The sequence below is a fragment of the Taudactylus pleione genome, unplaced genomic scaffold (assembly GCF_031769625.1).
Source record: "Taudactylus pleione unplaced genomic scaffold, aTauple2 ptg000481l, whole genome shotgun sequence".
Lineage (NCBI taxonomy): Eukaryota > Metazoa > Chordata > Amphibia > Anura > Myobatrachidae > Taudactylus > Taudactylus pleione.
In genome coordinates, this window is record NW_028284883.1 from 2,815,363 (window position 1) to 2,832,944 (window position 17,582).

General features: G+C 42.9%; 1 protein-coding gene across 1 annotated transcript in view; it reads right to left on the reverse strand.

Moving 5' to 3' along the window:
- LOC148502853 (cytochrome P450 2C8-like) overlaps nt 1–17,582 on the reverse strand; it is a 61,830-nt gene that overhangs the window by 2,164 nt on the left and 42,084 nt on the right. The window contains exons 7-8 of the mRNA XM_088449295.1: nt 8,777–8,964; nt 8,274–8,415 (exon numbers count right to left, since the gene is read on the reverse strand). Coding sequence (XP_088305421.1) covers nt 8,274–8,415; nt 8,777–8,964 — 330 coding nt within the window. The remainder of the gene's footprint in view (nt 1–8,273; nt 8,416–8,776; nt 8,965–17,582) is intronic.

Genomic DNA, 17,582 nt, shown 5'->3' on the forward strand with positions numbered 1-17,582 from the left:
TGTTGATTTATGTAAACATGTATTAGGATTATACTTTCTTAATATACTAATTATCACATTTATATGTAAATTATAGCACTTAGAAGTTCTTATATGTGTTTGGCACAGCACTTTATACACTTTGATACATCATTATTTAATTACATCACTAGAGTCGCTCTAAAGTTAATCACTCTATTTCTTGTCCTTATAGTGCTCGACCAGCACTTGAATTCTTTGACTATTGAGCTGACGCCCACTTGAGTTGGGTTCTCTGGGTAGTTCACAAAATTAATAAATAACAGTCACAGCCAGGATATATAGTCACAGCCAGGATATATAGTTGTACTATATATCCTGGCTGTGCCTGTTATGTATTAGAAGTGCTGTTGAGACCCTGAGTGCCATACCTTCATTATATATATATATATATATATATATATATATATATAAATATCTATTTGCTGGAGATGCACCTGGGCATGCTGTGGATGCTGGGGTGAGTGCCGGATTATCTCTATACCATATATTGTAAAGGACTACTGCTCCCAGCAGCATATTCTTGCTGCTTTATAATTGTTTGTCCCTGCCCGAGCTGTACTAGGTAAAGGACTACTGCTCCCAGCATATTCTTGCTGCATGATACTTGTAAAGGACTACTGCTTTGAACAATTAACTTAGATGTAATGTTAAATTAAGTAGTATATCACTGCATAGTATCTGTAGTTGATGGTTTAGAATATAGTTTTATGTTTGTGTTTTCTTTGTTCGATTCAAGGTATTTAGACCCAGATGCTAGCGTAATGGTATGTGCTGTTTGCGTGTTTAAGGTAATTTATTGCTTGCAAAAATAGTGGGAGTGTTTTGGGGGGTAGTTAGAAATTAGTGGTTTCACATGCTAGGTCTCCTATGTAAGGTTCATTAGAAGGCTGGACTAGCCTTGGCTGGGTGCCCTATCTTTAGAAGTGTCCTATTTTAAAAGTGTCAACTTCTTTTTAAATCGATTAATTGGCGTTATATCAGCATTAAACAGCAGTGAAACAGAAGGAAACCCACCAAACTACAAACAAACAACAACCTCACATTAATTGGACAAAGTGGAATGAACAATTGTGAGTTCACAGTCTCCATACTACTAGCTCCTGTGGATACATAACCAAGACTTTCATTATTGAACTCCCTGTCTGGTGGCTGCATAAACCTGGTGCCTCCCTTGCTACTATTGCTGCTGGCTCTGTGCTTTACATATAATCCTAATGCATACTTATCTGTGTTATGTCAGTTTACCTCTATAATAATGTACTTTTACCTTAGCTCTTTTTCTAAGTCTTATATCATCTAGCTCCTACCACTGTATATTTTACTATTTAATTTCTGCTCCCACCAAATCTCCACTTTTTTATACTCAATAATAAACTTCTGCAGTACAGTCTCTTTTCCCACACTGTACTATTACTTGCGTTTCTGGAAATCTGCTCTCTCCTACATTCTGTCTTCATTCCTACTTTTAACTTTTCTTCCCCTATTTACATCATCCTTACTATTACCATGTTTTCATCAAATCCCACCTTCACTCAGTGTCTACCTAATCTTTTGTTCTGCCCCTTGATTCCACCTTTATCCTTTCCCCCTTGTCTCTTCCATTTCCTCTTCCCCTTATCTCCTCTCCTCTGTTTACCTTCCTCCCCATCTTCTCCCATTACTCCACTTTCATACTCTTATACTCCACAGGGGTCCTACAACCTCACTGCTAATCCCTCCTCCCACTCCCCACTCCATGTCACTTTACCCCACATCCATCCACACATCATTAATTTCCCTTCCTGCCCACCTTCTACTGGCTCCCCTTCCAGCACTGGAGTCCGCACCATCGCTACACTCTATTCAGCTCGGTCCCCCAAATTAATCTTGCCCCCACGCTACAGCAACTCTGATAATCCCATTCAAATCTCTCCAACAAACTCTGTCCCTCTATCCTGTGCCCTCTGGAATGCCAGGTCAGTCTGTAATAAACTGGTCCCGACCCATGACCTTTTCATCTCCAACTCCCTGAATCTCCTAGCTATTACTGAAACCTGGATTTCACCCTCTGACACCGCTTCTCCTGCAGCTCTCTCCTCTGGGGGCCTCACCTTTTCCCACACCCCGCGACCCGGGGGTCGCCATGGTGGTGGTGTTGGGGTCCTTCTATCCCCTGGTTACTCATACCAACCCATTCCCTCTGAACCATCCCTCACATTCTCTTCATTTGAAGTTCATGCTATACGCCTCTTCCACCCAGTACACCTCCAAGTAGCTGTCATTTACCGTCCCCCTGGCCCTCCCTCCAAGTTCCTTGACAACTTTGCTTCCTGGCTCCCTCACTTTCTCTCCTCAGACCTTCCCTCCATTAACCTAGGTGACTTCAATATTCCAATTGATATCCCCACAGAATTCTCTGCCTCCAAACTCCTCTCCCTCACATTGTCACTTGGTCTCTCCCAATGGACCTCCTCACCCTCCCATGTGAGTGGCCATGTGCTTGATCTGGTCTTCACACACCGTTGTGATATTTCTGACCACCTCAATTCCCCATTCCCTCTTTCTGACCATCACCTTCTCTCTTTTAAGCTCTCCCTCTCTCCTTCCCCTCCTCTACCTCCAAAAGCCTCCATTACTAAGCGTAACATTGACGCTATCGACACAGGTTCCTTTTCTTCCCTGCTTGACTCACTTCTCTCCCCTATCCTCTCTCTCTCCTGCCCTGAACAAGCCACTTCCCTATACAATGCCTCCCTTACTTCTGCTCTGGACTCTGTTGCCCCAGCATTCACTATTCACACTCGCAGATCTACTCCTCAACCCTGGCATTCCAAATGCACCAGATACCTGAAAAAGTGTTCTCGAACTGCCGAGCGACAGTGGAGAAGATCACGCTCTAAGGCAGATTTTCTCCATTTCAAATTTATGCTCTCATCCTATAATGCTGCGCTCTCCCTCTCTAAACAGTCATACTTTAAGAACCTCATCTCCTCTCAGTCCTCTAATCCCCAGCGTCTCTTCACTACTTTCAACTCCCTCCTTCGCCCACCCCCTCCTCGTCTCCCCTCCTTGCTCACTGCCCTTGACTTTGCTACCTACTTTACATCTAAAATTGATTCCATATGTCAGGACATCATATCCAACCAGTCCCCCAGCTCTCCACCTCCTCCTTTCCCAAATCACCCCTCCACATCAACTTCACCAACTCTAACATCCTTCTCCCCTGTATCTGGAGAGGAAGTCATGGCCCTCATCCGGTCCCCCCCCTTCCACCTCCCCCCTTGATCCTATCCCCTCCCGCCTCCTCTGCTTCCTCTCTCTCTCTGCCTGCTCCCATCTTGCCCACCTCATTAACCTCTCCTTCTCATCCGGCACTGTTCCTTCTGCATTCAAACATGCCCTTGTCTCCCCCATTCTTAAAAACCTACCCTTGATCCTAACCTTCTTTCTAACTACTGACCCATCTCTCTCCTCCCTTTTGCCTCCAAACTCCTTGAGCGGATTGTCTACAACCGCCTTACCACTTTTCTTTCCTCCCACTCCCTCCTTGACCCTTTTCAGTCTGGCTTCCGTTCTCTCCACTCCACTGAAACTGCCCTCACAAAAGTCAGCAATGACCTCCTAGCTGCCAAATCCCAAGGCCACTACTCTCTTGTCATTCTCCATGATCTCTCTGCTGCTTTGGACACTGTGGACCACCCTCTCCTGCTGAATATCCTTCACTCCCTTGGTCTACGTGAAACTGCCCTCTCCTGGCTGTCATCCTACCTCTCTGACCGATCTTTCTCAGTTTCCTCTCACGACTCCTCTTCCCCCCCACAGCTTCTTACAGTAGGTGTTCCCCAAGGTTCTGTTCTTGGTCCTCTCCTATTCTCAGTCTATACTTCCTCTCTAGGTGAACTCATCAGCTCTTTTGACCTCCATTATTATCTCTATGCTGATGATACTCAAATCTACCTTTCATCCCCTGATCTCTCCCCCTCTCTTCTGACTCGTATCTCCAACTGTCTCTCTGCTGTCTCTTCCTGGATGTCCCAGCGGTTTCTTAAACTTAATATGTCTAAGACAGAGCTGATCATCTTCCCACCCTCCCACATCACCTCACATCCCACTATTAATTTATCAATTGATGGAATAACTATCTCATCTAGTCCCAAGGTGCGCTGTCTTGGAGTTATCCTGGACTCATCCCTCTCCTTCAAACCACATATCCAGAACCTTTCACAGTCCTGTCGTTTCCATCTCAAAAATATTTCTAAGATCAGACCCTATCTCACCCAGGATGCTACTAAAACCCTCATACACTCACTGGTCATCTCCAGATTGGACTATTGTAACCTCCTCGTATCTGGCCTCCCCAAATCCCATCTCTCTCCTCTCCAGTCTATCCTTAATGCTGCTGCACGGCTTATCTTCCTCTCCAAGCGCTCTACATCTGCCTCCCCTCTCCTACAAGCTCTCCACTGGCTCCCCTTCCCTTTTACAACCCAATTTAAGGTTCTCATGCTCACTCACAAAGCCCTCACCCAAGCTTCTCCCATATACATCTCTGATCTCATCTCCCTTCACGCTCCTCTCCGCCCTCTTCGCTCAACTAATGCACGCCGCCTTTCATGCCAGCATTACTTCCTCCCACTCCCGCCTCCAAGATTTTGCCTGCACTGCTCCCCACCTCTGGAACTCTCTCCCACTCCCCATCAGACTCTCCACCTGTTTGCAATCCTTCAAACGGGCTCTCAAGACCCACTACTTCATCAAAGCCTTCCAGCTATCATTCTAACTCCTTGCTACATGCTCCTTCATCCCCATCTGTGTCAACCCAGTTTGTCTTCCCCCACCTTTTTAGAATGTAAGCTCTCACAAGCAGGGCCATCTACCCTCTTGTGCTTTTCCTTACTATAGTGTCATTTACTTCTTACTCACCACTAGGGCACCTAACACTTGATTGCTTATGCTCTGTTGCTTATCTGGGTGATATGGTCGCTAATGTAGCAATATATATTATCCATGTCCTGTATTGTAATGTTCTGTAAGTCACTTGTATACAATTGTTTTTGTACTTTGTAAGGCGCTGCGGAACACTTGTGGCGCCATATAAATAAATGATAATAATAATAATAATATATATATCTTACAATAGTGGTAGTGGTATAGCACTGCAACCTTGATGTCAGTATGTGTCTTCTAATATATAATGTCTTTTTTAGGTCTTATTTTTAAAGTCTTATTTTTAAAGGACCATCTTCAAATACACTCCCTGTATTCCAGTGGCTGCTGTTTGTTCACCAAGGAGACTATTGTTGAAGAGTCACAGAAGTGGATGATGATTGCTAAGAGAAGTGAGAAACATGCGCTCTATAGTGTATTACAATTTAAAAAAAAAATTTTTGGATGCTTAAATATTATGCATACCGCAATAAGGACATAAAAGGGCTCATCAAAGTATTTATTTTCTGGATTATAAATTTGAGTCCCTCCCGAACCAAAACAAGGTGATGTTTACCAAGATGTATCTTATCTCCGTTAAAGGGGTGAGTAATACTAAGAAAGGGGTGACAGAAGCCGCTTTCTGGTGTAGTATACTCAATATGTTTCAATGATGGACAAAGGAATAATAATATTATGCATACCGCAATATAGTTGTATACTGTATATGCTCAAAGTAAGGAGTCTTTCATTTAGTCATCGGGTTTCTCATCCAAAACAGGTCATACAAGGATGTTCCTCACTTCTTTGGATGATTTTCAGTTCTCTAAATTCCAGTATTAGGTGATCATGTGGGTATATAAAATACATATGCTCCCATGATATATTTTTCACCAATATAGGGGTATTTTATTACAACACACCAAACACCAAAAAAAAATTTACAATTGAAGATAAAAACATAAATATACATAAAAATGCTGGAAAGAGTTTTACATGCAATATTAGCAAGTTTTGGATATAATGCCGGTCAGCAATGTTTCATCACCTATATCCCAGAAAAATGGGCAGGACCCCCCCTAATGAAGTCATGCCTGTTTTTCTGGGTTATAAGTGATGAAACGCGTTGAGGATACGCATATTATTTAAGCATCCGATACATTTTTTTTAACACTATAGAGCGAATGTTTTATACTTCTCTTAGCAAATATATATATATATATATGTATATATTTTCTTATGCTGCTTATATATATATATATATATATATATAAAACCAAGGTGCAGCACTCACGGCATCGATTCAATAACAGACGACAAGTGGCATTAATGTATCAATGTTTCGGTTCCTTGTTGAACTTGTTGAAGTTCAACAAGGAGCTGAAACGTTGATACATTAATGCCACTTGTTGTCTGTTATTGAATCGATGCCGTGAGTGCCGCACCTTGGTTTTCTGTATCTCAATGAATTTGTGAGGGCACCGGCAGCAGCTACTTCATCGTGTGTTATTGGGAGTGCCAGGCCTTTGGTTATTATATATATATATATATATATATATACACACAAAGTCAAAATTTCACTGCACTCGCCACTCCCAGATTTGGGGTGCAGACCTGCACTCGCCATTCCCAGGAATGGGGTGCAAGTGGCTTGTGAACACATTGCTTAAATAAATAAAATCAGAAAACTCAGCACTCACCATGTTTAAACACGCAGCTACCAGGTTTCCATCAGTGTGACAGATAGTGTGGGACCTGCAGAGAAGTGGGGTCCCATGATGTGGGCTGCAGGCTTAAATGCATTCATCAATCCATGAACCAAAACCCCATTATTTATTTATACATTATTGTGAGTGTTTAAACATGATGAGTGCTGAGTTTTCTGATTTTATATATATATTTATATATATATATATTGTGATAGGATCACTGGTAAAGGGGTCTGTGGCAGGTACATTTGTCCCAGATTCCTGTCTTATGTGTTTAAACCCCCAGGAGAAAGTCTGCAGTGTAGCAGGTTTGAGTCTCGGCTTTTTGAAAAGCTGGTTTAGGAACTGGGGGTTGTGGGTGAGAGGAGAGGGAGGGCTCCACCCATGGCCACTCCAGGTTTTGGTTCTCGCAGCCTGGTAACAGGCTTGTTAGGGTTCCCACCTGAGAGTGGCCAATATAAGCCTAGTGTGTTTAGGGCTGAGTGTCTCACCTGGGAGAGCAGGCAGGGAGTTTGCTCAGAGACACTTGAAAACCTAACTGTGAGTGTTGTGCTGTGCCTTTGTTGCTGGTGAGGGCATTAGGCCTTGCCTGGTTCTGGTAGTGAGGGAACCACCTGTGAAGTTAGTGCCCCGACAGGGCTAGGATTTATGTTTTGTTTTCTTTATGTTATTTCTGACATTGTACAATAAAGACTGGCGCCGACCAGCTTGTACTCGAATCCAGTCTGGCGTACTGTTTCCCAGCTGCTGTGTGTGTAAGGAAGGAGTCCTCTACCCAGGAGAGGGACCCCCTAACCTGACTGTGTCACAATATATATATATATATATATATCGTCAATTTCAAATATTAAAACTGAATGAAGTACAATAAAATAACACTTTCTGTACTTTATTATACATTATATTTTAATTATAAGTGTAATTTCCTATTTTTTTATTCAATTTGTATAAACGTATATTGATGTTTAGTCTTATTTTAATCAGTATTTGAGATGTATTGCTTTATAGATAAACACTGCATCTCTGCTGTAAATATAAATGTAATATTATTGATAGAATGTTCTAGATACCTTTATTTGCAGTCAAGCAATGTAATATCTTGTCCCTGAAACTCAATATTTCCCCTCACCCATGACACTGTTAAAGAAAGGAATCCAGCATGTGATAGTTATCGGTGGGGTCCTCAGGTTTTATGACGATCTGGCCACACACACAAAGGAGAAGGTACTGTCCTATCCAATGTCGAGTATACACAGATCCCTGCCTGTACTCAAAGATTTTATTCCCTAAGGACTATGTGAATGTTAACCTTTAAATTGTACTGCAGTGACCTTTGGAAGACAGAGCGTTCTGTAGAGAAGCTTGGGGCATTGCTTGCCCTGTGCACATGCGTATGCTTTTGGTGATATTTGTATCTACGGTTTTTACTTATTGGAATAAATAGATTTTTCGTGTTTTGGAACCACACTATCATATTGGACCACATCATTTGCAACTTAAGTACACAACTTCAACAATATTATATAAATACTGTATATGTATATTTATATATACTATAAAACAGATATATTCTACTAAGTAAAGATCATTAAACAGTATATGTGTTTTCGAGTCAATAAACTTTGTATTGAAATTCACCTATAGAGAAGGGTATGAAGGCTTCAATTTTCGTTGGATTGCCCTGATCATCTAAGAAATGTCCTGGATCAAATTTCTGTGGGTTCTTGAAATATTTTTCATCCTTCAGGATTGAGGTTATCATGGGGAAAACAGTTGTGCCCTAGAGAGCAATAAAACAACTTTACCATTAACATGAAGACCACCACTGAAACATTTCATGTTTAACAAAGTCTTTAAGTAATAGATTCAGCTAAAACAGGTAAGGAGAGACCTTTCTATGGGAATTGTATGCTAGAGTGAGAGCTTTCCTATATTGCATTCCACTAAAATGAATACTATAATAGGGAACAGAGGCCTGCAGAGAATTACTATAGGATATAACAGAAGGATAGATGGTCATGGACACTCTGCACAAGAGAATAATTTACATATTTTTAAAGCTGCATGGCAATGTGTGCTAAAGATCACATTTCCTGACATCCATTCTGCTGTGCATGGTGATTTGTCTATAGTTTCCTGACCTTTGGAATGTGATAGCCTCTCAGCTTTATATCTTGGTTGGTTGAGTGCGGGAGCCCTAGAGGTACAATATCTGCAAATCGCTGGATTTCATGAATCACTGCATCTGTGTACGGCATTTTGAGCCTATCCTCCACTGTTGGACAGCGACTCTGGCCAATCACTGTGTTAATTTCATCTTGGATCTTTTCTGTTGGAAGTTGAAAATCAGTCACTATATTTTTTTACAATCACGTTGTTCTGCAATAAAATTCCATGTGCATGTTATTAATTCTATATTTTATACAGTACCTTTGTAAGGGTAAAAGATTAATGAAGCCTTTGCATGTTTGTTAGCAATTTGTGTAAAAATTAATTTTATGATGTGACTCAATGATATACATACCTTCAGTCACCAATCACTGTGTCAACAGTGAATATGCTGATGGCATAATACTGTACCAACACTTGGAATGTTTCTTAAAGCATTTTAACTATGTCGGCAGTATAACTTTTGTAACCATTGTAAGGAGTCACGTTTAAAATTATAATGCCGACACGTTTAAAATACTTTAAGTAAGATAACAACCATGTCAGTATTTTTCTGTCAGCATTCTCCCACTGGCATATTCCCTGTAGATGTGCATGGACCCCCAAATTTTGCTTTTAGTTCTAATTCATCATCATGTTTTGTTTTTGGCAAATCCGCCCCTTAATTGTTTGGTTCTGATTCGGTTTGGTTTTGGATTCCTTAAAAATCAATAAAATAATTAAAGAAATACATAAAACAGCTAAAATCATGTAATTTTTACCTATTAACATGAAATCTAAAACCTGAGTTCTGTTTTTAAGTCCAAATTCCGAACTGACTACAGAACCGAACCGGGACTCGGAACCTCAAAGTGACTCCGGACTGTGCGATACCCACAGCCAAACTTTCTGAAAGCTGTGTCTGCACTAACTTATAAGTTGTTGGATCTGGTGCACACATCATATATTGCGTTGTGTAGCTGTTACACATACATGCTGCATTGACCGTGTCTTCCTGTAAATCTCTTCTGTCTGGTTAATAAACCTAACACCTGGTTAAGTAAACTTTCAGGGTGGACTAACCTCCATCATACACCGCTGCCACTTAGACCATCTTTATGATCTGCCATTAAAAAATGTTTAGTGTTCAGATATCTGCATGCTACACCGAATCTACATACACAGAAGGCTCCTCTTTGGTACAGCCCTTCATATATAGAAAACATTTTCTACACAGGGAGATTCATTTCTGAGACACATTATTTCCCACAGAGCACTGTACCGTTCATTGTGGATATACCATTTTGAGGCTGCCTATGAGATATTGGGGTAGATGTATTATAGAGGCACGTTAAGTGCCGCTATAACGCTTCCTGCTTCGCCTCTTTACCGAGGCGAAGCAGGAAGCACTACCGGTGAGATGTGTGAACATCTCACCGGCCGGAGAGGAGGAGCGATAACTCCCCCCTCCGGCGCTACCTGCTACAGACCACATCGCATCAGCCTAGTGCTGATGCGATGTGTGTCAGGCCCGGCCGGCTCCAATGAGCATGCGCGGGATCTCGCAAGTATCGCGAGATCCCCGCGTGCAGCCCTGGAGCCGGTAGCCGCCACAGCAGGGACAGCGCTGTCCCTGCTGTGGGGATAGGCTAACGCCAGGCTGTAGCTGTCGATAACGACAGCTACAGCCGGCCGAACGGTCAGACGAGCTGACCGTTCGTACATAGCCCAGGCTGTCGGCGCTGCTATCTTGTAGATAGCAGCGCCGATAATGACAGGGGCGCATAGCGCCCCTGTCATTTACCGCCAAGACCCCCGATCATACATCGGAGATAAACGGTATCAGCGCACTTAACGTGCGCTGATACCGTTTCTGGGCTTCATACATCTACCCCATTGTTATATCAGGAGTACTACTGTACTTGTTCAGACCACATAATTTAATCAAGTGTATCTGCTTTTATGATATTTGTTTTATTGTGTGTAGTTTATTATTGCTTTTAGTCTAGTAATTTTGGTGAGTATTTCCATTCTTACAACTTATGGCATTAGAAAAGACATAAGAGCATCTCTTGTTTTTGTTTAGGAGTATATTTAATAAACATTAAATGTACAGTATTTGAAGTTAATTTCCTGACTTTATCACATTTTATTTGACCCCTTATTTAAATGACAGTACAGTATATGCTCAGGAAAATGCAGTCAGAACTGTGAAAGTTGCAGTTTTCATAGGTTTGATCACATTACCATATGTACCTTGGTGCGGAAAAGCAAAACTTTCTGGAGCTTATACTCGATAGGCAGCTCTATTTATAGATGGTGTTTTCTAATAGAAGCTTATGGGCTGAGAGGGATCCAATAGGTTCCCCCCCAGTGTCCCTCGCGTCTTGTGCATACGCTGGCCAAAAAATAATCACAGATTTCTCTGCACCTTTTAAATATATCAGCTTAAATGCTGAGAAAAAAAGCATATTTTTAGTTTACTTAATAGATCCTTAGTCCTTGTAGGACACCTTTTCCTATTTGTTTCAATGTTTGTCTCTTATATTTAAAAGAACCCTTACTATGAAATTGAGGGTAAATACTAAAGCTGCATACACACACAACGATTTTGTTACCAACGATTTTATGAACGATTTTTATGAACGATTTTCTGTCAGATTATCTGTCAGATTTTTTAAAGTGTAATGAACGATTTTTATGAACTACAAACGATTTTTGCATATTCCCTTAATGAAAATCGTTCAGTTGACAAGTCTGACTGATCTACAAACTACAAACTACAAACGTGAATTTGCATGAACGATAATCGTTCATCATTTGACTCCGAAAGTGAACGATTTTTTCAAATGATTATCGTTAAACGATATTGTTTAACGATAATCGTTCAAAAAATCAATGTGAGTGTATGCACCTTAAGGGTTAAGTTTGGTTGACTTTACATTTTTGGCCAATTTCCCATCAGTTTTGCAATTCGGAGGTTTAGCAAAGGCCGGACAGGCGCTGTACATGGTACAGTGCCTAACCCCCCCAAAAAAAGTCAGTGGCGGTCATTCCCATTGATGTCAGTGGAGAAATGTTTATTGGCCATGACCATGATGGCATTAGAACCTTAGGGCCACCCTGGAGAACTCCCAGTGGTAAATCATAACAGCAGTTATTTTATAATATGTCCTGCACCACTATTACTTATGCTACTACAGTCAGGTGCATAAATATTGGGACATTGACAGAATTTTCATATTTTGGCCTCTATTCACCACCACAATGGCTTTGAAATGAAACAAACAAGATGTGCTTTAACTGCAGACTTTCAGATTTAATTTGAGGGTAATTACATAAAAATCAGGTGAACGGTGTAAGAATTACAACTATATGTGCCTCCCACTTTTTAAGGGGCCAAAAGTAATGGGACAAACTAATCAATCCTAAATTGAACTTTCACTTTTTAATACTTTGTTGCAAATCCTTTGCAGGCAATTACAGACTGAAGTCTAGAATGCATAGACATCACCAGACGCTGGGTTTCATCCCTAGTGATGCTCTGCCAGGCCTCTACTGCAAATGTCTTCAGTTCCTGCTTGTTCTTGGGGCATTTTCCCTTCAGTTTTGTCTTCATCAAGTGAAATGCATGCTCAATTGGATTCAGGTCAGGGGATTGACTTGGCCATTGCATAACATTCCACATTTTAGCCTTAAAAAACTCTTTGGTTGCTTTTTGCAGTATGCTTCGGGTCATTGTCCATCTGCACTGTGAAGCGCCGTCCAATGAGTTCTGAAGCATTTGACTGAATATGAGCATATAATATTGCCCGAAACACTTCAGAATTCATTCTGCTGCTTTTGTCAGCAGTCACATCATCAATAAATACAAGGGAACCAGTTACATTGGCAACCATACATGCCCACGCCATGACACTACCACCACCATGCTTCATGGATGAGGTGGTATGTTTTGGATCATGAGCTGTTCCTTTCCTTCTCCATACTCTTCTTTTCCCATCACTCTGGTACAAGTTGATATTTGTCTCATCTGTAAATAGGATGTTGTTCCAGAACTATAATGGCTTTTTTAGATGTTGTTTGGCAAACTCTAATCTGGTCTTCCTGTTTTTGAGGCTCACCAATGGTTTACATCTTGTGGTGAACCCTCTATATTCACTCTTGTGAAGTCTTCTCTTGATTGTTGACTTTGACACATATACACCTACCTCCTGGAGAGTGTTCTTGATTTGGCCAACTGTTGCGAAGGGTTTTTTCTTCATCAGGGAAATAATTCTTCTGTCATCCACCACAGTTGATTTCCGTGGTCTTCCGAATCTTTTGGTGTTGCTGAGCTCTCCGGTACGTTCTTTCTTTTTAAGAATGTTCCAAGTAGTTGATTTGGCCACACCTAATGTTTTTGCTATCTGTCTGATGGGTTTGCTTTGATTTTTCAGCCTAATGATGGCTTGCTTCACTGATAGTGACAGCTCTTTGGATCTCATATTGAGAGTCAACAGCAACTGATTCCAAATGCAAATGTCACACCTAGAATCAACTCCAGACCTTTTACCTGCTTAATTGATAATGAAATAACGAGGGAATAGCCCACACCTGTCCATGAAATAGCTTTTGAGTTGATAGTCCCATTACTTTTGGCCCCTTAAAAAGTGGGAGGCACATATAGAAACCGTTGTAATTCCTACACAGTTCACCTGATTTGGATGTAATTACCCTCAAATTAAATCTGAAAGTCTACAGTTAAAACTAGGGGTGTGCACCGGCCACTTTTCGTGTTTTGTGTTTTGGTTTTGGATCTGGATCTTTCTTCGTGTTTTGGATCTGGATTGGTTTTGCCAAAACCACCCTTCCGTGTTTTGGGTTCTGGGTTTTGTGTTTTGGATCTGTATTTTTTTTAAAAAAAGCATAAAAACAGCTAAAATCACAGAATTTGTTGGTTTCTCTGCTCCTATGCTATTATTAACCTCAATAACCTTAATTTCCACTCATTTCCAGTCTATTCTGAACACCTCACACCTCACAATAGTGTTTTCATGTCCAAAAGGTTGCACCGAGGTAGCTGGATGACTATGCTAAGCGACACGAGTGGGCGGCACAAACACGTGACCCATCTAGGAGTGACACTGCAGTGGCAGACAGGATGGCAGTTAGAAAAACTAGGCCCCAAACTGTACATAATGCAAAGAAAAAAAAGAAGTGCAAGATGGAATTGTCCTTGGGCCCTCCCACCCACCCTTATGTTGTATAAACAGGACATGCACACTTTAACAAATCAATCATTTCAGCGCCAGGGTCTGCCACACAACTGTGGCTGAAATGATTGGTTCGTTTGGGCCCCCACAAAACAAGCTGGCAATTAATGTGTCCCTGCACAAACTGGCTCTACGGAGGCAAGATGTCATCCTCATCCTCCTCATCCACCGATTCCTCACCCTCTTCAGTGTGTACATCCTCATCCTCACAAAGTATTAACTCGTCCCCACTTGAATCCACCACCACAGGTCCCTCTGTACCTTCTGGAGGCTGGTCTCCCTGGAAGAGCTGATAATTCATTTTGATGAACATCATCTTCTCCACATTCTGTGGAAGCAACCTCCTACGCCTTTCGCTGACAAGGTTCCCGGCTGCACTAAACACTCTTTCGGAGTACACACTGGAGGGGGGGCAACTCAGGTAAAATAGAGCCAGCTTGTACAGGGGCCTCCAAATTGCCTCTTTTTCCTGCCAGTACAGGTATGGACTGTCTGACATGCCTACTTGGATGCTGTCACCGATGTAATCCTCCACCATTCTGTCAATGGTGACAGTATCATATGCAGTGACAGTAGACATGTCAGAAATTGTTGCCAGGTCCTTCAGTCCGGACCAGATGTCCAAACTTGGTCCTGCTTGCCCTGCATCACCGCCAGCGGGTTGCTTAGGATACCTAAGTTTTTTCCTGGCAGCCCCAGTTGCGGGAGAAAATGAAGAAGGAGCCGTTGACGTGTCACGTTCCGCTTCAGCTGACAGTGTGTTCACCAGCAGGTCTTTGCACCTCTGCAGGCTTGTGTCGGCCGGAAAGAGAGACACCACATAGGCTTTAAACCTAGGATCAAGCACGGTGGCCAAAATGTAGTGGTCTGATTTCAACAGATTGACCACCCTGGAATCCTGGCAAAGCGAATGAAGGGCTTCATCCACAAGTCCCACATGCCGAGCGGAATCGCTCCGTCTTAGCTCCTCCTTCACTTTCTCCAGCTGCTTCTGCAAAAGCCTGATGAGGGGAATGACCTGACTCAAGCTGGCTGTGTCTGAACTGACTTCACGTGTGGCAAGTTCGAAGGGCTGGAGAACCTTGCACAACACGGAAATCATTCTCCACTGCGCTTGAGTCAGGTGCATACCCCCTCCTTTGCCTATGTCATAGGTGGATGTATAGGCTTGTATGGCCTTTTGCTGCTCCTCCATCCTCTGAAGCATATAGAGGGTTGAGTTCCACCGTGTCACAACCTCTTGCTTCAGGTGATGGCGGGGTAGGTTCAAGAGTGTTTGCTGGCGCTCCAGTCTTCAGCACGCAGTCGCTGAATGGCGAAAGTGGCCAGAAATTTTTCGGGCCACCCAAAGCGTCTCCTGCACGCCCCTGTCGCTTTTCAGAAAATTCTGCACCACCAAGTTTATTGTGTGAGCAAAACATGGGACGTGCTGGAATTTGCCCAGATGTAATGCCCGCACAATATTGGTGGCGTTGTCAGATATCACAAATCCCCAGGAGAGTCTAAGTGGGGTAAGCCACTGGGCGATGATTTCCCTCAGTTTCTCTAAGAGGTTGTCGGCGGTGTGCCTCTTACTGAAACCGGTGATACACAGCGTAGCCTGCCTTGTAACGAGCTGGCGTTTCTGAGATGCTGCTACTGGTGACGCTGCTGCTGTTGCTGCGTAAGGTGATACATCTACCCAGTGGGCTGTCACAGTCATATAGTCCTTAGTCTGCCCTGTTCCACTTGTCCACATGTCCGTGGTTAAGTGGACATTGTGTACAACGGCATTTTTCAGGACACTGAGGACACTTTTTCTGACGTTTCTGTACAGTCTCGGTATCGCCTGCCTAGTGAAGTGGAATCTAGACGGGATTTGGAACCGGGGACACACTACCTCCATCAATTGTCTAAATCCCACTGCACTAATGGCGGATACCGGACGCACGTCTAACACCAACATAGCAGTCAAGGCCTCAGTTATACGTTTTGCTTCAGGATGACTGCTGTCGTACTTCATCCTCCTCGCTAAGGACTGTTGGAGGGTCAATTGTTTAGTAAAAGTAGTGGTGTTCCTACTTCCTCTCTGGGATGATGAACGACTCCCAGCAGCAGCAACAGCAGCAGCGGCAGCAGTAGGCGTAGCAATGCAGGATCCTCCAGAGGAATCCCGGATAGGAGAGTCAGTCATGCCAGTGACATGGCCTGCAGGACTACTTCCGATCCTGACTAAGGAGGAAATTGACGAGGAGGGAGTTGACGGTGTGGTTTGCAGGTGCTTGGATACAACAGGACAACGGGATTTAGGTGTCCCTGGACTGCTTACGGTCTTAGCCAAAGTTTCTGAACTTGACAGTAACTTTTTATGAACGCGCTGCAGGTGCCGTATAAGGGAGGATGTTCCTAGGTGGTTGACGTCCCTACCCCTACTTATTTCACCTTTAAATATGGTACATATGGCAAGACAGTTGTTGTCCGGATTTGGATAGAAATATTGCCAGACCAAAGAGGTGGAATGTTTGGTCTTCTGCCCAGGCATGACCGTGATGGGCTTTTTCATCCCACGGACAACAACTGTCTCCCCCGGAGCCTGATTTAAACAAACCACATCACCATCAGAATCCTCCTCGCCAACTTCCTCCTCAGCGCCAGCTACACCAGTATCCTCATCCTGTTGTACTTCAACAGTGACATCTTCAATTTGCATATCAGCAAGTGGACTGTGGGTGCTCCTTTCAGCACTTGCAGGGGGCGTGCAAATGGTGGAAAGAGCCACCTCTTCCCATCCAGTGCTGGGAAGGTCAGGCATCGCAACCACCACCACACTTGGACTCTCCTTGGGGATTTGTGATATCTTCTTAGAAAGCACAGTTCTTCGCTGTGCTTTTGCCAGCTTAACTCTTTTGATTTTTTTAGTGGGAGGAGGGCTTCCATCGTCATGTGAAGCTGAACCACTAGTCATGAACATACTAGGGATCGACCTTAACCGTTCCTTGCCACTCCGTGTCGTAAATGGCATATTGGCAAGTTTACGTTTCTCTTCAGCTGATTTAAATGTCTTTTTCAAGGTCATTTTCATGAACTTTGCCATTTGGGATTGTATGTGCCCTCTACTATGACATTGGGCATCGGCCTTGGCAGACGACGTTGATGGCATGTTATCGTCTACGTCATGACTAGTGGCAGCAGCTTCAGCACTAGGAGGAAGTGGTTCTTGATCTTTCTCTATTTTATTTTTATCGGAGAAAGTTTGGTCCTCCATTTATGTTATATCGATTTGATATATACGTGCGGCTAAACACAGAAAATAATTTTTTTTTTGGTTTGGACTGGAGTGTACTTTCAGGGGTTACAGCACCCTTTAACGGTCAAGCCAGCCGGCCCTTTACTTATGACACAGGCGCACGCTTGGCACTACTTTGTTGATGCACGTGCGGCTACTGCGCACACAATTCACAAACACAGAAAATAATTTTTTTTTTGGTTTGGACTGGAGTGTACTTTGGGGGTTACAGCACCCTTTAACGGTCAAGCCAGCCGGCCCTTTACTTATGACACAGGC